General features: G+C 38.6%; 1 protein-coding gene across 4 annotated transcripts in view; it reads right to left on the bottom strand.

Moving 5' to 3' along the window:
• MTR (5-methyltetrahydrofolate-homocysteine methyltransferase) overlaps positions 1-21,169 on the bottom strand; it is a 110,600-nt gene that overhangs the window by 71,181 nt on the left and 18,250 nt on the right. For all 4 annotated transcript variants that reach the window (XM_017526610.2, XM_017526611.2, XM_017526612.2 and 1 more), the window contains exons 6-12: positions 20,282-20,388; positions 17,149-17,208; positions 16,275-16,369; positions 7,450-7,550; positions 6,289-6,350; positions 4,815-4,882; positions 2,442-2,521 (exon numbers count right to left, since the gene is read on the bottom strand). In XM_017526610.2, coding sequence (XP_017382099.1) covers positions 2,442-2,521; positions 4,815-4,882; positions 6,289-6,350; positions 7,450-7,550; positions 16,275-16,369; positions 17,149-17,208; positions 20,282-20,388 — 573 coding nt within the window. The remainder of the gene's footprint in view (positions 1-2,441; positions 2,522-4,814; positions 4,883-6,288; positions 6,351-7,449; positions 7,551-16,274; positions 16,370-17,148; positions 17,209-20,281; positions 20,389-21,169) is intronic.

Genomic DNA, 21,169 nt, shown 5'->3' with positions numbered 1-21,169 from the left:
AAAAAAAAAAAAAAAAAAAAAAAAAAAAAAAAAAAAAAAAAAGAAAGAAGGAAAAATAATGATCAACCCCTATTTAACCAAGAGGTTGCGCAAAAGCCATGGAGAAAGCTAGAATTGAAAGATGGGTGTTCCACAGCTGTCTGCTCAGATATCAGTGTGATGCTAGAGGGAGTAAGCTTCTTAAATCCTACCCACAGTATGTTTACAGTGTTACTTCATTTCTTTGATCCAGAGGCTTAGAACCCATAAACAACAAGGCTGAATCAGGGCCCCAGGTTGAGACCTGAGAGACAGGAGTCACTGTGGCAGGTCTATCACTAATGAGCTGACTCTAGGAAAGCCGAGTGGACTTCTGGTGCCTGTTAATATCATCTCCCCCGTCACTGGCCAATTTAGGGGCAAATATCAGGTAATACATGTGGATATTACACTGAGGTAAAAACACACAGTGTGAAGTATCACTACAGAAAAGGCTCTGAACTGTTTTTGTTCTATTCACTACATTTAAAGTATGAGGAGAGGCAGTCTCATGAAATGGTTATAGGCAGGTTCTCGGGACAGACAGCCTTGGGTTCAAATCACTTACCTAAATGAACAACCTTGGGACAACTTCCCATATGCCTCTGAGCTTATAAAGACAGTAAAGTTTCTGCTTTATACTGTTTGTTATTGTAAAAATGAAACTGAGTAATATCGATAAGCACAAACTTAGCACCTACAATCATTGCTGTCATTGTTAATCAAAGAAAATGGCTCTTAAGACCTTTGCCAAAGCACTGACTAAGGAAGAAACAGATACAAGGCAGAGAAAAATAATGAATATAAACTGGGTCATTATAAAACCACTCCAGGCCGTTTGATTCCCCAAAAGAGACTATCGCTTTCCACAGTATTGGCTTATGATTTTCCTTCCATTTGGCAAAGATCCTCATGCCCCCAGCCTTCCAGGCTAGTCTCAGGGTATGCCTGATCCTCGTCTGATCCTGGGGTTCCCAGGACGGGCAAGCGGGAAGCCAGCATTTCAATGCTGACATTTTCGTGTGACTCCCCTACCAAAAGCATCTCACACAAGGTGCTTATGATCTATTATGAATGCAAAGTACTTGATACAAAGATCACACTTCTCTCAAGTTTGTGATTTATAAAAAAACAATTTTAAACAGTGCATTTGATGTCACTCTTTTAAAATCTGATGGAACTTGACTGTTTAAAGCAATTTAGCAATAGTGTATGACATTCAAATTGGGAAAAAAAGAATTCTTTTATTCTTATAAATTATTTTTTAAAATCTTATATAAATGGCTCCCTTGTTTCAATTTTGGCAAAGCCTTAATGTTTTCCACTGTTAGTGCTTGGTTGGAGTAATGCACTAACATTAAGTTCTAGGGGTGAAATAAATAAATTTTCCTGCCACACCTCTCTCTGACAAAAGCCACTTTTTCTGGAGTGGGGGGGTATCGTAAACCATGAATCCTACTTTTCCCAATCTCATCCTCTACCTTCTGGAGTATTTAAAAAAAAAAAAAAAAAAGCTAGCCTGAACACAGTTGTTATCTTTATTAACCCAACTTCACACTCACTGATTGGGATTAATTCTATTGTACGTCCTGAGTGAGAAAAGTAGACACTACTTTTGCTGTTATTTATTTTACTTTTCATAGGACAATGTATGAAACAAACATATTTCAATTCAGAGAGATGTTAAATTTTAAGCTATTAAAACCCGTAATTCCTCATATGTGTTATTTGCAAGTTCTCTAAAAATCATACCTTTTCTGCTTAAAGTTACCATTTAATACACCATGAAGGTAATGTAGCAAAAATAAAAAATTTAAAGTTATTTTTCTAACAACTGGCCTGATGACCTAGTTTACTAATATTCCTCGTTTGAACACAAAATTCATGTCGAAAAAGGGAGGCTAACTACCTCAAAGGATTGCTGAGAACCAAGGAGAAAAGAAATACCACAAGTCTTTGTAAATTCCTAAACATGTGGCAAATGTAAGATTACAACAACAATATTTTAGAAACATACAATTTTCTAGGAAGATGCTGCTGCCATTACCAAACATTATACCTTGGCAGTTTGGAATTTTCAATAACTAGTATCAACCTGAAAATTAAAATTGTTAGGCTGTGGCCGAGAATATGGTTTCAAAACAGTACACAATAAAGACAGGACCACTGAACTCCCACCAAGGACTCTACCTGGGCAAATCACCTGGGCCTTCCTTCATTTTTACCCTAAAGTTGACGTCATTGTGCCCCAGCCCTGGAAAACCAACGAGTTCTTCACTAGAATTCATTTAACTGCCAAGAATGTATGTATTCTTCTCTGATACAGTAAGCAAGCTGCCTAGTACAAATATCACTACCACTTAGAATAATCACATTCTACAAATGGTTTCTGAAATCACGAACACCATGTCTTTATGACTTACCAGACAGTAACATATGTCCTTCAAAAACAGTGTCAGGTGGAACTCTAGGCTTGCAATTTTTCACAGCTTCAGCAATTTCCCTGAGTTGAAAAAGAAAACACTATATCCATTAATCCAGAATAAAATATATTTAATGAAGCTAATTTCAAAACTAATTGGGACGATGAAACTATGTATATTTAACATAATTATGCATATGATTATATACCTACTTCCAAATGTGCGGCAACAATTATGTCTTTTAGTTTTCTCAGCAAAGTAGAAAATTAATCTATAAACTGTAACTTTTTTTTCTTACAATCTAGTATGGAGGTGCATATAAACTGTAACTTTTATGTGCCTGCCTGTCCCCTATGCTGGCTGGGTTGTTTTTACTTTCTGAGACATGAACCTGGAGCTACATGACAGTTTCACGAATGCAAACAGCAAAATTCTTCCCATCTTCCCCAAATCCACAGATGTCTTTTACTCTGTCAAATCCACATACACACATTCCTACTCAAAATTTGAAGAGAAAAAGGGCTTCACCTTCGACAAGAAGGAGCAGGCAGGAGCAGAGGGGCTAGGAGAGGAGGGAATTGGGTCTAGCGGATCTGTTTTCACTAGAGCATACACACAGTTGCGGGGCAGGGTGTGGGGGTAGGTTCATAGCCATAAAGCACTAAAACTCCAAAATAATTACTCTTAAAGATTTGTTTTAGTCATTCACACTCTCTTTAACCTTATCAGTTTTAATGAATCATGTCTTTGATCAACCAGAAAAATCTGGCTACTCCACTAAATTTATCAGGACCAGTAAGAACTGCTCTACTCTACTGTCCCCAAATTAGAATGTGAACATCTAAGTAAAAGAAGCAAATATATAAACAGACAGATATATAGATACACACAAATATACACAGACATTTAAAACAACTCCCCTTTTTAAAGAGAAAACAAAAAGAGATAGTTGCTGATCCAAAGATAAGTGACATTTAACTACTGATAGCTTTCAGACATTATTTACAAGATATTTTAAAAACAATTAAGAGTCTATCACATCAGTCAACAAAAGCAGTGAGTTATAAGGTAACTCAGTAGAGTGAACACATTATACACAAGAAAACAAACTTGGAGGCCAGGCGTGGTGGCTCACGCCTGTAGTCCCAGCACTTTGGGAGGCCGAGGCAGGCTAATCATGAGGGCAAGAGATTGAGACAATCCTGGCCAACATGGTGAAACCCTGTCTCTATTAAAAATACAAAAATTAGCTGCGCGTGGTGGTGCACCCCTGTAGTCCCAGCTACTCAGGAGGCTGAGGCAGGAGAATCGCTTGAACCTGGGAGGTGGAGGTTGCAGTGAGCCGAGATCCCACCACTGCACTCCAGCACTCTGGCCTGGCAACAGACTCAGACTCCAAAAAAAAAACTTGGAACAGTGAGATGACGGACCTGAAACATGATCATCAGTCACTCCAGGGGAAAAAACAAATATCAACAGTCCTAAACATGTTCCATTTCATTGAATTCCAATCTTCCTATAAGCTATAAAACTCTAAAGAATTAAACACATGGTCATGCTCGTTTCACTCCCTTCCTTCATATGCTTACTTGAAAACACGAATTAAGCAACCAGTGAAGACACCTCTCCTGACCTCAAGATACCTGTTGTCTTATTGTCTTTTCCTTCCATGAGGGAATCTAAAGGAGGCCTGTATTTGCCCACAATAAATAGGAGCTGTCCTCTTAGAGCATTCAAATATTACTCAGGTATTTAAGGATAGAATATCATAATATCTAAGATTTGCTTTACAAAATCCAGCGGGAAAAGCTGAGGGACAGATGAAATAAGAATTGAAAAACACTGAAAAGTATGGCAACTATGTGATAGGCATATAGAGGTCCATTTTATTATTTCTCTAAAATTTTTCATAATATAAAGGTGTATGAACTTACTAGGAAGGGCTGCCATAACAAAGTGCCCAAGACTATGTTATGGCAGCTTAAATAACACAAGTTTATTTTCTCAGAATCTGAGTTGAAGGTGTCAGCAGGGTTAGTTAGTTTCTTTTAAGCCCTCTCCCTTGGCTTGTAGATAGCTATTTCTTCCCTTTGTCTTTAAACGGCCTTGCCTCTGTGTGCACATCTGTGTCCTGTTCTTAAAAGGGCACCAATCATATTGGATTAGGAATACCTGTATGGCCTCATTTTACCCTAGTCGCCTCTTTAAAGGCCTTATCTCCAAATACAGCCACATTCTGAAATAGTAGGGGTTAAAAGTTCAATATACAAACTTTGGAAGGACACAATTCAGTCCATAACAAAAGGTACATCTTTAGGTTATTGCCTGATCATCCATTTGCTTTTAGATATATTGTCTATAGGTGATTATTACCTGATATGATCTGGTGTTGAACCACAGCATCCTCCAACTATATTGACCAAGCCATCCATAGCAAAATCCTGCATTTAAGAAAAGACAAAGTTTGAGCAAGTTCATCTGAAGTCTAAACTCATTACCACCAATTCAATATAAAAGACATCTATTCTTCCTGAATAACTAAGACTACACTAAAAACAAAGTTAAACACACTTAACTCTAGATATAAAGATGTCACATACCCTAGACATAGAATAAAAGCAAAGAATAGTTCAAATGCTGTGAAATCCTTTATACTATTTAAAATGCAGTGAGAGGATGGGTATGGAGGCTCAAACCTGTAAACTCAGCACTTTAGGAGGCCAAGCCAGGAGAATCACTTGAGGCCAGGAGTTTGAGACCAGCCTGGGAAACATAGCAAGACCCCATCTCTACAAAAAATTTTTAAATTAGCTGGGCATAGTGGCATGTTTCTATAGTATCAGGTACTCAGGAGGTTAGGTGGGAGGACTGCTTGAGCCCAGGAGTTTGAAGATAGACTGAGCTATGATCATGCCACTGAACTTCAGCCTGAGCAACAAAGCAAGACCCTGTCTCAAACACATAGAAACAAAAGATAAAATTCAGTGGGAGATTTGCCTATCTAATGATTTTTTTTTTACCCATATGCTGAGCTGAATGAATGTGAGCTGGATAATGCATTTTCAAATAACATAAAATAGAGTATCGGTTTTTAAATTTACATTAATTTAAAAATGTTTAAATAACAATTCAGTTCCTCTATCACACTGGCCACAATTCAAAGGCTCCAAAAACCATATAGGAGTGGCTACATAGGGGACAGCATGAGTCTAGAGTTTAACGATAGGCTACTAAATAAAGGACACCGTAACTAACAGACAATGTCAAAGAAGCAGAGCAAGCGTATTGGAAAGATCGTCTACAAAGATAATAAAATCATAAGCCAGATATAGTTTAGGAGACAATGTCAGTGAAACAGAAGTTAAAATTCAAGGAACAAGGGGAAAGAAACCCAGGGATTAGTAGATAAGTGCAATAAGAATTGGCAGTGGACAATATGGTCTCATGACCAAGGAGTAAACAATGGCAGGTGCATGACAAACAGGTAGAGTGACGGAGGTGACAATGGGGGGGGCACATACTCCACCCAGCAGTCTGAGGGGTGTGAGAGCAGAACGTCACAATTTGGGAAGGTTGCAGGGGAAGCAATGTCTCAGAGAAGAGCCAAGTCTCAATTAGTTTAGAGTGAACCTCAATGGGAATTTTCCAGCAGCCACCAGTGCCAGTTGAGAATAAGGATGCTGACAGCCCTTCCCTGTGCCTCTACTACCTTAATTTGGAGTAAACCTTTCTTTGTTTTATGTACATTGGGATTTCTTCAGGGGAGAATTCTCCTTCTAAAAACTCTAAATCTAAAATTCAGTCTCTCTGTCTCTCTTAAAAAGCCAAGTGAAAGAGGATCCCTGACCTTTAGGTGCTTGGCCATCATAGAGGGTGTTTCATCATAGTCACCAAAGGTGTTGGGAAGACCTGAAAAAGGAAAATTCAACCATTACTGCAAATTGCCTTAACAAATATACACTGGATTTGTAAAGACTTTAGGTTGATAACCAAATAATTTTACATTTATATTAAATGGTGATTACTTGCAAAAACAAACACATAATATTTATACAGTCAACACAGAGACACCCCCCAAAAACTTTTTAAAAATCACGGAGGAAAATGAACTTCATTATTTCTTTTCCATTTGAAAGAAAAGATTCTATTCACTGTTAAGCAAAACAGAATGCCCCAAGCCCCACTCCTTCTCATAAGGGAAATTCATTCTTGTTACTAGTCGCTTAGGGGTGGGAGTGGAAGGAATGCTTCATAACCCCTCAACTAATAAGCAACTAACATGCCATTAAAAACAAACAAAAATCAACCAGTCTCCTTTCAAATAAATGTTCCCAACTAAGACTTTAGCTTATAACCATCCAATTTCTTGTTTTATTTATTATCTGCTTCCAGTTATCTTACTCCTGGTGGGAAATAAAATTTATTGTGCATTAAAATGATGTATTTTGAGAAAGAAGGCTGGAAAATGACTTTTAGCTCTAAATAGCTAAGCAACACTCAAATACATTCACAGGGAAATCTGGTTAACCCAGAACAAATTGCCAGTATTTAATGGGACAGTTTGAGAACTGCCTACAAATATCTTCAAAACATTTACATATAATAAACTGTATGTCCTAGCTTTCAGAGAAGAAAAAGGTAACACCACATAAGATGACTCTTCTGCTCTTCTACTAATAGAGTGGACCAGAGAAGAAGGGTCACTCTTCTGGTCACTTCCACAAGGCTTATACTGTCACCAAAGGCAAGGCTCTGGTCAGTTATGTGACTAGGCTCATTCCCAGAAGTTAAGTCCTATTCTGAAGCTTCAGGCTGAGCGAAATTCCCTCAGGTCTACAGGGAAACACTGGTCTGCACCCAAATACTCTTCACTTAGAACATTTCTGTTAAGTGTCAACTATACCAACACCTACAAAACAAGCTTTTTCACTCAAGATCTCTTACCTCATCTACCTCATGTCTTATGCTATTTTTATCTCCCCATGTGTGACCCCCTTGAAACACATACCTGCATTGGGATAACAGAGGACATAGGCTGTTGTACATTTTCCAATTATTTCAATAAAAGGTCTCATTTCAGCTGCACCCAAAGCACAATTTAATCCAATGCTAGAAAAACAGAAAAAAAATATTAGAAGCATCAACTTTCATCCATAATATTTATACATATAACAGTTATATTCAGAGACAATATATCTAAGACCAAGTGGATAATAAATCTCCTCATTCAAAGCACTTTTATTCAACTACCAACAAAGCCATCTCATTGAGGTCCCCTGCAGCACTAAGTATTTTTGCCAACGTCTCCATCTTCAGATAATCTCACAGCTGATGGACCCTGCCTATAGATGGACTCCATCAATCAGTTCACAGATTGCCTAATGGTAAACTGTGGGACAGAAATGTCAGCAAACTAACACTGCTAAAAAAAAGATCTGACCTGAAAGCAACATTTAAAAGAAGGGAAAAGGAAATCTTGGTGGTAGAAGGAACATGGAATGGCAGAAAGAAGCCACCCTTAAAGGCCAGAAGACCAGGACTTAGTGCCTGCCCCACAGGTACAGTCCCTGCTATCCTACAAGGCTGTCAGTGTGTGGTGGGCCTGAGATCTTCCCGAATTTATGAATCAACTATGAAGCTACTAGACTATGTGATCCGTAATGTTTTCGTAGTTTACTTTTTTCCTTTTATTGTGATTCCTAACTGCAAGGTGGCATCCCAGGCATTTCAGACAACGGATACTCAACCTACAGTAATATACTCTTATTTTTACAAAAGTACCACAGTCATGCAAAATGTTAACATGAAAACTAGAAAAATATACAGAAATTCTATGTACTATCTTTGCAACTTTTCTGTAAATCTGAAATGATTCCAAAATTAAGTTTATTTAACAAACAAACATCCAATAGCCATTCATTAAAAAAAACTCAGCAAACTAGGAATAGGGGGACATTTCCTTGACTTGATAAAGAATATCTACAAAAAACTTCCAGCTAATATCATGCTTAATCATGTGAAACTAGATGCTTTCCTGCTAAGATAAGAAATAAGGCCAGGATTTCCACTCTCATCTCTTATTCAATATTGTATATGAAGTCCTATGCAATAAGAAAAGAGAGAAAGTAAAAGGTATACGTACGAATTGGAAAGGAAGAAATAAAACTGTCTGTTCACAAATGACATGACTGTCTATGTAGAAAATCCCAAAGAATCACTAAAAACTCCTTGAGCTAATAAGCAATTATACCAAGGTTTCAAAATATGAGGTAAATATACAAAAATTGTTTACAAAATATGAGGTAAATATACAAAAATTATACCAGATATGAGCAACCAAAATTTGAAATTAGAAATACAGGCTAGGCATAGTGGCTCATGCCTGTAATCTCAGCATTTGGGAGGCTAAGGCAGGTGGATCACTTGAGCCCAGAAGTTTGATAGCAAAACCCTACCTCTGGAAAAAAAAAAAAAAAAAAAAAGAAAGAAAAATTAACCAGGAGTGCTGGAGTACACCTATAGTCTCAGTTACTTAGGAGGCTAAGGTGGCAGATAACTAAATTTGGGAGGTTGAGGCTATAGTGAGCATGCCACTGCATTCCAGCTTGAGTGACACAGTGAGAACCTGTCTCGGGGGAAAAAAAAAAAAAATCCACAAAACCATTTACTCTAGCACCAAAACAAATTATCTTGGATCATTTGAAAAAAAGTATAAAATTGGATCTATATGAAAAAACTATAAAATTCCAATTTAAGACATCAAAGTGAATCTAAATACATGAAAAGGTATTCCAAGTTTATGAAGAGGAAGACTTAATATTGTTAAGATGTCAATTCTCTCACTTGATCTGTATTCAACACAATCCCAATGAAAATCCAAGCAGTTATTTTGTGAATATCAACAAACTGATCCTAAAGTTTATATGGCAAGACAAAAGTCCCAGAATAGACAACACAATAACGAGAGAAAAGAACAAAAGTTGAAGGACTGACCTACTGACTCCAAGACTTGCTAAAAAGCTAAAGCAATTAAGAGAGTGTGGAATTGGTGAAAGAAGAGACAAATAGATTAATGGAACAGAATAGAGTCCAGAAACAAAACCACACAAATATATTCAACTAATCTTTGACAGAAACAAAGGCAATCCAATGGAGAAAGGATATTCTTTTCAATAAATGGTGCTGGAACAACTGGGCATCTGCATTTGAAAAAGTTAATTTAGATACAGACATTACATCTTTCACAAAAAGTAACTCAAAATGGAAGACAGACCTATATATAAATTGCAAAACGATTAAAATTCTGTAAATAACACAGAAAAAAATTTGAATGATCATGGGTTTGGCAATGAGTTTTTAGGTAAAACACCAAAGGCAAGATCCATGAAAAAAAAAATTGATAACCTGAACTTCACTAAGATTTAAAATTGTTCAGTGAAAGACAGTATTAAGAGCGTGAGAAGACAAACCCCAGGCTAGGAGAAAGTATTTGCAAAACACATATCTGATAAACGATTTGCTATGGTTCGGATGCGGTTTGTCCACGCCAAAATTCATGTTGAAAGGTAATTGCCAATGTAACAGTGTTGGAAGGTGAGGCCATTACAAGGTGGTTAGATCATTAAGATGGATTACTATCTTTCTCCAGAGACTGGGGTTAGTTCCCTGGAGACTGAATTAGTTCTCAAGGGAATAAACCACTTCTTTCAAGAACAGGCTGTTATAAAGAAGGCCAGTCTCTTTTGTCCCCTCTCTTTCACACATGTTAACATGCCTTTTCACTTTTTGGTCACGCTAAGAAGCAGCCCATGGCCCTTGCCAGATGTGGCCACTCAATTTTGAAGTTCTCAGACTCCAGAATCATGAGCTAAACCTCTTTTCTTTATAAATTTACCCAGACTCGGGGATTCTGTTACAGCAATAGAAAGTAGACTATGATAGACTTGTATCCAAAATATACAAAGAATTGTTAAAATTCAACAATAAATGCAATTTTAAAAACTGTTTAAAGAGCTGAACAGACCTCTCACCAAAGAAGATATACAGATGACAAGTACACATATGAAAAGATGCTCAAAATCATCATATGTTTTTAAGGAACTGCAAATAAAACAAGAGACCTATCAGAATGGCTAAAATCCAAAACTGACATCACCAAATGCTGGGAAGGATGCGAACAACAGGAACTCTCGTTCACTGCTGGTGGGAGTACAACATGCAACAGCAGCTTTGGAAGACAGTTTGGCAGTTTCTCACAAGACACATAGTCTTACTGTAAGATCCAGCAATCCTCTCCTTGTTATTTACCCAAATGAATGGAAATCTACTTATGTCTACACAAAAACCTGCCATAAATGTTCACGGGAGCTTTTTTTTTTTGAAGCAACTGATGTTTATTTTCTGTCAGCCTTATTTCCATGTTGCTTAAGAGCCCGTGCAAGAACAGCGTAAGACCACTCAGTGGTTGCTCCTACCCATCCAGTGGCCTGAGCAGTGGGAGCTGCAGACCAGGCTTCCGTGGCAGGATGGGCGCTCCAGTCTTCAGTAGGAACTACTGCATACGCACGGAGGGAACCTGCATGCCTCAGACCAGTGTGCAGCCTCAGGCTGAGTAGCAGTGAACTTAAGAGCTGCAGCAGTCCATTCGCCCTGAAATTCCTCCTTGGCTACGCCTTTTCTGCAGCAGCCTGCTCTTTCAATCTCTTCAGGATCTCTGTAGAAGTAGAGATCAGGCATGACCTTCCACAAGTGTTCATGGGAAATGGTGCCACACATGTGCAGAACTTCCCAGGCCAGCATCCACCACATCAAACCCAGCAAGCGAGCTCCCTTGTTGTTGCATGGGATGGCAATGTCCACATAGCGCAGAGGAGAATCTGTGTTACACAGAGCAATGGTTTGTAAGTTAATATAAGATGCCTCTGTGAAGCGGAGGTTGCAGTGGGCTGAGATCGCACCACTGTACTCCAGTCTGGGCAACAAGAGTGAAACTCCATCTCAAAGAAAAAATGCCTCTGTGAGAAGCTGCTGGTTAGCCCTTGAGTTAGTAACCACAAGAAGCAGTGGCTCCCAGGAGGCTGCTTGGATCTGGCTGGTGAAGGCTGCAGGAGTAAAGCGGCCAGCAACGGGGGTGGCTCCAGTGGCAGGAGCAAACTTCAGCATGGCCCTCTGGCCAGTATTCCTGGAGGATATAACACTGACATCAGCAGGGTTTTCAATGGCAACAATGGCACGAGCTGCCAGCAGAAGCTTCTCCCAGGTCCTCTTCAGATTTATGATGTAGGTGCCATCACTTTTCCTTTTACAGATGTACTGTTCCACCTGGAAGTCAAGATTGGTGCCACCTAAATGGGTTCCTGCTGCCAGGAACTTAAGAACATCCTCCTTGATTTGCAGGAAATCAAGGGCTCTGGACATTGTGAAAGTTTCGCTTTAAGTTATGACAGGAACCCAGAACAACGCCATATGTACCCCTCTGTGGGTAGCACGGAAAGGCCATAGGAACTTTATTCATAATTGCTATAACTTGGAAGCAACCAAGATGGTTTTCAATATGCAAACGGAAAAAAAAACCTGTAGTACTTCATCACAACGAAATATTATTTAGTGTTAAAAAGAAATACATATTCACAGCGGAATATTATTTAATGTTAAAAAGAAATAATCTATCAAGCTTACAAAGACAAATGAACCTTAAGTGAACATCACTAAGTGAAAAAAGCCAGTCTGAAAAGGCTACATACTACGTGGTTTCAACAATATTTCTATTCTGGAAAAGGCAAAACTACAGAGAGTGAAAAGATTCATTGCCAGCGAGCTGGGAAAGAGGATAAGTAAATGGAACACAGGGGAATTTTAGGGCAATGAAACTATTCTGTATGATACTGTAATGGATATATGTTACTCATGATATATTTTTCAATACCCACAGAATATACAAAACCAAGGAATATATAAAACCAAGAAGGAACCCCAAGGTAAACTATAGGCTTTAGTTAACCGTAACATATCGATATTGGTTCATATTGTAAGAGGTGTACCACACCAAAAACAAGCTGTTGAAAATCGGGGTACTGGAGTGGGAGACTGTATGAGAACTCTCTGTACTTTCTGCTCAATTTTTCTGAAAACCTGAAACTAATCTAAAATAAACACAATTCTGTGATCATTGATGCCTGACAGAATCACATCTCAGTTAAGACTGCTAGGTCCAATGCACGGCTAATTTACAGTCCTCGAATAGACCTACTCAGTTTTGTTCTTTTACCTGTTCCCCTTGGAATATTCTCTTTAAAAAAAAAAAAATCTTACGCTACTGTCACCAGACTCAACATCACATAAAAATGAAAAACTTGACTGTGTGTGGTGGCTGACACCTGTCACCCCAGCACTTTGGGAGGCTGAGGCAGGCAGATCACCTGAAGCCAGGAGTTCAAGGCCAGCCTGGTCAACATGGTAAAACCTTATCTCTATTAAAAATACAAAAACTAGCTGGGCATGGTGGCACACGCTTGTAATCCCAGCTACACAGGTGGCTAAGGAACCAGAATCACTTGAACCCAGAAGGTGGAAGTTGCAGTGAGCCGAGATCATGCCACTGCAGTCTAGCCTGGGCGGCAGAGTGAGACTACGTCTCAAAAAACAAAAAATGTTAAATCATCATGTTATTGTTAGAAAGGATCCTAGACTTTTTCCCAAACCCAGTTCTAACATTAACTCATATTTTCATTAGTTACATGACTTCAATTCTTTATATGTTGAATGAAGAAAATAATGCCTGATCAGTTCTCAGGGTTAAATATAAAGTTCAAATTAAACCATATATGAAAATGTCTCATAACACGGAATTAACCTAAATGCCCATCAATGATAGACTGGATAAAGAAAATGTACTATATGGACACCATGGAATACTATGCAGCCATAAAAAGGAACGAGATCATGTCCCAGGGACATGGATGGAACTGAAAGCCATTATCCTGGGCAAAGTAAAGCAGGAACAGAAAACCAAATTCTGCATGTTCTCTTATAAGTGGGAGTTGAATGATGAGAATACATGGACACAGTGGGGAACAACACACACTGGGGCTGTCAGAAGGTAGGGGGTAGGAGGAGGGAGAGCATCAGGAAGAATAGCTAATGGATGCTGTGCTTAATATCTAGGTGATGGGATGATCTGTGCAGCAAAACACCATGGTTACATGTTATGGTTACATGTTACGATTACATGTTACCTATGTAACACACCTGCACATCCTGTACATATACCCCTGAACTTAAAAGTTGGAAATCATAAAACAATAATAAGAAAGATAAAAACTCAAAACAAAGAAAATGTCTTATAAACTATACGGTTCTTCCATTGCTATGACCTCACTTGGACACATTCATCCTTTCTTTGGTTAGAAAACTCTGTCTCATGTTTTTAAAACCTAGCTCAAAGCTGTCTCTAAATCCCACAAGAACTCCATTACTCCTATGTATTGCCAGATTTTTATTCATAGTTCTGTACAGCACTGTGTATCTTATATTTTAATTTACTTATGCATTTCTCCTAGTGTGGACTATTCCACATTGGCCTGTATTCCAGGGCTTATAGTAGTATTTCAATAAATACTTGATGAATTAGCAGTAATATAAAGGTTCTATCCCACTGCTCTATAGTTTGTGATAATCACAAATCTATAAGCAACAGTTTCTTACATATATGTAAGAATATGTGTCCTTTTCACATATTATTTGCTCCTATCTGCTCCTACAGTCTGTCAGGTTCATAACAAAATAAAGGCCAAATACATTCTCTCTGTGAGTAGGCTGTAGTTGAAGTCATACAAAGGATTATTTTAAAATTTTTTAAATTAACCACTGAGTGGATCAACAGTCAGAATTAACTGAATGGTTGCTTAAGAAATAAAAACAAATTATTTAGATCTCAATAAAACCTCATCTCAAGGCTCCTGCAGGTGAGACAGTGTCAGGAAGAACATCCTCTAAGGGGCCCTTGAGAACTGTTGGCAAACTAAAGGCTCCAGTGACACTCAAGACAACACAGAGGTTTTACCTAACCGCTAGGAAAGATTCTATCATTATTATTAAAATCTTGGATTGGTGTGGTACACCTATTACAATGTGAACCAGTATCAATACATGATTAGTAACTGAAGTCTATAGTTTACATTAGGGTTCATTCTTTTTTTGTATATTCTGTGGGTTTTGACAAATACATCACAAGTAACATATATCCATTACAGTATCATTTACTTAACCACATAACAAACTAAGACCTGGCAAAGGGGGTGGGAAAAGAGAAAGACAACAAAGGGAGGAACGCTCGAAATATTCACAGATAGGCAAAAGAACTTTAAATAAACTAGACAACGTTTGTGTCTTCAGAGACCTCTACATTTCCTATCTTCAGTTTTCCTGTTAAATGTTTATTAGATCCCTATTATGTGCCAAGAATTCTACTTAACACTAGAGAAATAAAGATGATGAGACTGCTCAGGAAAACCTCATAAGCTGTGAAATAGGTCATCACAACCCAATTTATTACGATGATTTTCTTAGTTATCAGGCCCAATCAAATGTCTGTTAAGGCACTTTAAATTAATGGCACCTTTTAAGAAATCACAATATGACATTAAGTCAACTGTAAGATGTACTCTGTAATTACAAACATTTAAGTATGAAAAAAAGAACATCAGATAATTGGTATAATGTGATCTAATACAGTGGTAAACAGTATGCTCCTGTTCCCAGATCCTCTATTTACTTCACCTTGGGCAAGTTACAACCTCTGAGTCTCAGTAACCTTCTTGTTAAAATGGGTACATTAATACTAGTACCTGCCCTCAAGGTGTTATTGCCAGAATTAAAGAAAGAACTCACATAAAGCTCTTAGAACAGAGCCTGGCACACAGCAAACTCTCAACAAATGTCCATTATTCTGACTTATTATAGCAAAGGCTAAAATAAAAGTAAACAAAGACATCGACCTGGGCTAATGAGAGGGAGAATGTTCACTAGAGGGAAGTTTCCTGAGGTAAGTCTTAAAGGCTAAGAAGAAGTCAACAAAGTGAAAGGGTATGTAGGAAGGGAAGAGGGGGAAGGGGCGAAGACGACCAGCAGAGCTTCCGGGCAAGAGGAATACAAGAAAAAAGCCCAGAAATTTAAAAAGTCCAGGCAAAATACAGTATACATACTCAGAGGCTCTTCCATGTCACTCAAAGTACACAATTTAAAACATTTTGATATGAAAAATAAAATATAAATAGGGAGATATTTTTAAATAGATTGTGAAAGTCACGTTAATTTAATTCTTTAGAGAAAGGGTCCTGCCATGTTGGCCAAGCTGAAATGCAGTGGTTATTCACGGAGCTATCATAGTATCCTCCTGCCTCCACCTCCCAAGAAGCTGGGACTACAGGCACACACCACCGTGCCAAGTGCTGTGTTCGCTTTACAGATAAAAACCTGAGCTTTAGAATTCCCACTTTATTCCCAGACAGATTGCTTCTGGTTGCCTCATAAATAGGGAGTGGCACTGGCCTAAAATTTGCAAAGCACTGCAAACTATAAGGGGCACCTCTACAGACAAACAGGCAACCATTTGGAAGTATGAGAACTCTCCCAGTCCCTCAAATTGACCCATTTAGCCAGTGATCTTCTACATCCTTTAGGGAAAAGTCTGAAAGTACTTAAAGAAAAGTCAATATAGCAGAAGTGTGGACAGTGAAAATATGTGAAAGCAATCCCCTCCCAGGTCATATTCCACAGTCATCAGAAAAGGTTCCTCAAAAAAGAAAGGAAGTCAAGGAAAGATGGATCACTCACCAGAGCGGGTCTGCATGAGACACACTGATGACGAATGCCTCTCCTGTCTGTCCAGAAAGAGTCCGGCCACTTTTATCAACAATCGTCCCTGAAATCTGAATTGACAAAGTAAACGAAGTCAACAATACAGACTCAAGTTAAGAATATAGGTTTAAAGACAAAATAAAATGAACAAGCTGACTTCCTTTGTCCTTTTACAAGTAAAAGAGCTGTGGAACTCAAAATCAAAGGGAGCACTTTCTATAACAGTTAGAATAGACACATGCCAAGAGACTTGAGGGAGAACGCAAGAAGCCACAGAAACAGAGACAAGGGAAAGTCCCTGAGGCAAAAGCAATGACCAAAACAGCCTTGGATTTCACATGTCCAGTCTCGTTAGAGGCAGGTTTCCCAGAGATAACCTCGAGTCGTCCTGACCTCCTGCTGTTAAACATTGGATTTATCTAACACCCATGTTTTGATTTGATTCAATTCTCATCAAGCAATTTTAGGACTCACAGAGAGGTACGCCTATTGAGTTAATAAACTGGCAGTCTGGTGTCTTCTGTGTTGAGTATGTGGCCATCAGCATGCAAGTCCAGCCCTCCTTAGGCCCTAATCAGTCTTGAAGTCTTTAACTTCAAGGACCAATACAGTGGGCTTCTTTTGAACAGCTTGCCTTCCACCAACTACTTCTAGATTCATTTTCCTTGCCTCTCCAGATAAAAGACTGTTATTGATCTAGAAGTGGTGGGAGGGAAGTGAACAGAAGTTAAAGTAGATGAATTCTAAAAGATACTATCAACAGTTCTACTATGCAAGCGGGGAAAACATGCTCAAAAGAACAATTATTAATAAAAGACAGAATGTATTGTGCAAACACATTAGAACTTACAAAGATAGGCCGGGGAGCATATGTCTCCTCAAAAAGTTTTTGGAGTGCAAACAAGGCTGCCTGTCAAGGAAAAAAGGGAGAATGCCTTTATTTCTGAGGCTGTGTCCAAGGTTAGTATAACTTCCCAATTAGAAGGCACCCTTTTCTAAGACCTCTTCAGATAAGATATGCATCAAGCTCTCTAGGAAGAAGCATCTTCCTTACAAGGCCCAACCCCAGCACCCCTTTCTCAAATGTAATACTGTGCATATTAAAATAAAACAAATCCTGACTTAAAGTCCACCTAGAAACTACTGCCTCTGAGGAGGAGCTGAAGAGCTATTCTTTCTTCCTTTTCTCAATGAAAATTAAAAGTAAATAAATAACACTCAGGAGGCTGAGACAGAACAACTGCCTGAGCCCAGGAGTTCAAGGTTGCAGCTAAGCTGTGATCATGCCACTGCATTTCAGCCTGGATGACAGAGCAAGACCCTGTCTCAAAAATAAATAAATAAATAATAATGTCCCTGCCTTTCATATCCTTTCATATACATGGTTAAGTATGTGAACCTACAGCATCACTTCCAGCACTGTGAAAGACAGCATGAGCTGAGATTAGGTAGAAAAAGTACAAATCCCATGTTACTCTGTGCTGTTCTGTCCACATTTTAAGTTCCAGGCAACATATCTCTTTTTGTCATTACGGTGCTTGATTCTAAGATAGGCATGTTTTCACAATTAATTCTCTGAAATCAGAACGCAACCTGTAATGTGTCCCTTTCCAGTGATGGTAGGTTTTTTTCATGGAAAGTTACTAAATCAACAATATCAGAATTTCCATTTTAGAACCAGACAAATTGATCCTAAAGATCTTATGGAAAACAAACATATAAGAATAGCCATGAAAGTTCTGCAAAAGGGGGTGGGACTCAATAAAAATAAAAAAAAATCTAGGTCTACCAGTTACTCAGACATATTCTAATGTTATGGCTAATAGTCCACTAGTGTCACATCAGCAAACAGATTACTAGAAAACACTAGATCCAAATGCACTCTCGAATTTTGGATGATAAGGATAATGCTCCACATCATTCCTATCACTGGGAAATAACAGGATGTTTAATAGATGGTGGTAGGAAAACTAAACTTTAGAGGGAAAAAGTTAGCGCTCGATTTTATTTCTCACTCCAAAATAAATACCAGATGCATTGTGAGGGAAACTAGTTCTGTATAATCAGAAGAATGTGTGCCACACATTTGAAACTTAGAAACAACTTGGAAACTCAACAAAACCTATCCTTAATGTTTTATCCCCGAATGTTAATCCCTCTTATTTCCAATCTAAACAATACTGTGACTCTTTTCAAATGTATATATGAATCTCATTTCAAATATATTCCTTATCTTGTTTGTTACTGCTCTTATTTTCAAAATGTGTATCTGAATTCCTTTTAAAATTATAATTTCTTGGCCGGGCGCAGTGGCTCAAGCCTGTAATCCCAGCACTGTGGGAGGCCGAGGCGGGTGGATCACGAGGTCAAGAGATCGAGACCATCCTGGTCAACATGGTGAAACCCCGTCTCTACTAAAAATATAAAACATTAGCTGGGCATGGTGGCGCGTGCCTGTAATCCCAGCTACTCAGGAGGCTGAGGCAGGAGAATTGCCTGAACCCAGGAGACGGAGGTTGCGGTGAGCCGAGATCGCGCCATTGCACTCCAGCCTGGGTAACAAGAGCGAAACTCCGTCTCAAAAAAAAAAAAAAAAAATTATAATTTCTTTACTGGAGGTTCACAAAACAATTTCTTAAAAGATATATAAAAAGAACTTAATAAAAGTGATATGTGAAGAGTGAGGTAGGGTAGGCAGCTAGCTTCAGGCTGGTAGTGGCTCTCTACATTCTTCCTGCTTGCAAGTATTTTAGAAAATGATTTTTTTTTTAAGTTCAAAAATTTGGGATCTGTGGTCTTATTTCCACAACAATTAAACATTTAATGCAACCGTAAAATACTAGGGAGGAAAAGGCCATTTTTCCATTTTTTTCCTCTCTTTGACCAAGGAGTGCCTCTGTAAGTATAATCTCCCCTCTCCCTCCATAAAAAAATAGAATCTGTAAATTCAACCATACAACATTTAAGAAAAAATCTCCTATACTATTAAAGCACACATACACACAAAACAATGCCACAACACTACCACCATCACCACCATAAATAAAGTCAAATGTGAAACAAGCCAGAGGACAGTATTGCTACTCATGATTGACAAGGACCTGATTTCCTCAGTAAAGGACTCAATTTTAAAAAGCCAAAGTCCAATAGTAAAAAGGACAGAAGACATAAACCACAGAAAAAGAAATATAAATGGCTCTAAAACTGAAGAAAGATGCTCAAGAAATATGCAAGTTAAAACTACAGTGAGGGACCACGTGTCAAACTGAAAAAGGTCAAACAGTGCTAGTGAGGGTGTCGTGAAACCAGCACTATTGTACACCGCCTGCTGAAGGGAGTATAAATGAGTCCAGTCTCAAAGGAGGGTAATTTGACACTAAAGACAAATATTACCAATGCACATCCCTCTGATTCAGCAATTTTACTTGTAGAAATATATCCTATATACTGTATAAAAACATATGTATAAGGATATTTGCTTCTCTCCCCATACACTTATGTGTCTTTGCATGTATGTAAGGAACACACACACACACACGTACATGCATGCTCATATCTGCATAGTATCTGTCAGGACCCCCAAACTGGTAATTATAGTTGTCTCTGGAAAGGGAGCTAGATAACTACAGACTAGGAAAGGAAAGGAAAAGAAATTCACTTTTCACTCCATATATTTATGTATCTTTCAAATTTAGAACCAGCAGCATGTATTTATTACCTAGGGACATATGCACTTATAGTAGCTGTATATGAAAATATTTATTTTCCTAATTAGAAAAAGTTACTTTAACAGCTTCAAACGCAGATTTTTTCAAGTTTTTCTTATTGTACTGGCCTCAGTTAAAAATATTCAAGAATAAAATGGAGCAAATACAGGTAATTTATTTAACTTTGATAATGGTTAATATTATCTTCTCCCTACATTAGGGGACTCACCCATAGCCCTCACCCCCGCCCTGTCTGTTTTTTCTCCCTTAACTCACCTTGGCATTGGCAGTATCAAAAACAGTTTCAATGAGTAAAATATCAACCCCGCCATCCAGAAGTCCTCTGGCTTGCTCTTGGTATGCTCCAACAAGCTCATCAAATGCTGCAAAAAATAAATCACACCCAGCACATCAGTCATCAGTAATCTCTGAATGGCCCTAGGGTATCCAAGTACAGGTCTGGCACCTGTGAACTGTTGCTGGTTTACAATCCATAGTTTAAGAACATGATCTTTTGTAAGAAACCAAATAAAGAAATGTGGCAGGGACAGGAGGTAAACAAGTAAGCTGAACGCAGTTGTTCCTAAACGCCTGCCACATAACTTCCACTTCCCATGTATGAGCTGAGAAGAGGGACGGTGTATGAATTTCTTGAACATGTACCTCATATTCAACATCTTTGAAATACATCATTCTTTCCATAGCTCATTTCAATCAACCGGTTAAGAGGTAACTGTGAGAAACATGCCACACTGACGTGGGTAGGTCACAAACTGAATTCAAGTCACTCACTGTGGTAAACGGCTGTAGGGCCACAGATTTTGTCTCTGGTCTTACACCGACTCTGTCAGAGAAGAAACCTGTCTGGTGGGCAATTCCAGTCTCAAACAAAAAGTGTTCAATCACCCCTAGGTAAAATTTTTGTTATAAATGTCTTGGGTTGGCCCGGTGCAGTGGCTCACACCAGCACTGTGGGATGCCAAGGAGAGCAGATCACTTGAGGTTGGGAGTTCAAGGCCTGTCTGGCCAACATGGTGAAACCCCGATTCTACTTTAAAAATACAAAAATTAGCCCAGCACGGTGGCACACACCTGCAGTCCCAGCTACTGGGGAGACTGGGGCAGGATAAGCATTCGAACCTGGGAGGTAGAAGCTGCAGTGAG

Source organism: Cebus imitator, unplaced genomic scaffold, assembly GCF_001604975.1.
Source record: "Cebus imitator isolate Cc_AM_T3 unplaced genomic scaffold, Cebus_imitator-1.0 Scaffold42, whole genome shotgun sequence".
Classification (NCBI taxonomy): Eukaryota; Metazoa; Chordata; class Mammalia; order Primates; family Cebidae; genus Cebus; species Cebus imitator.
Note: the sequence above shows the minus strand (reverse complement) of the source record. Positions and strands in the feature narration are given on the sequence as shown.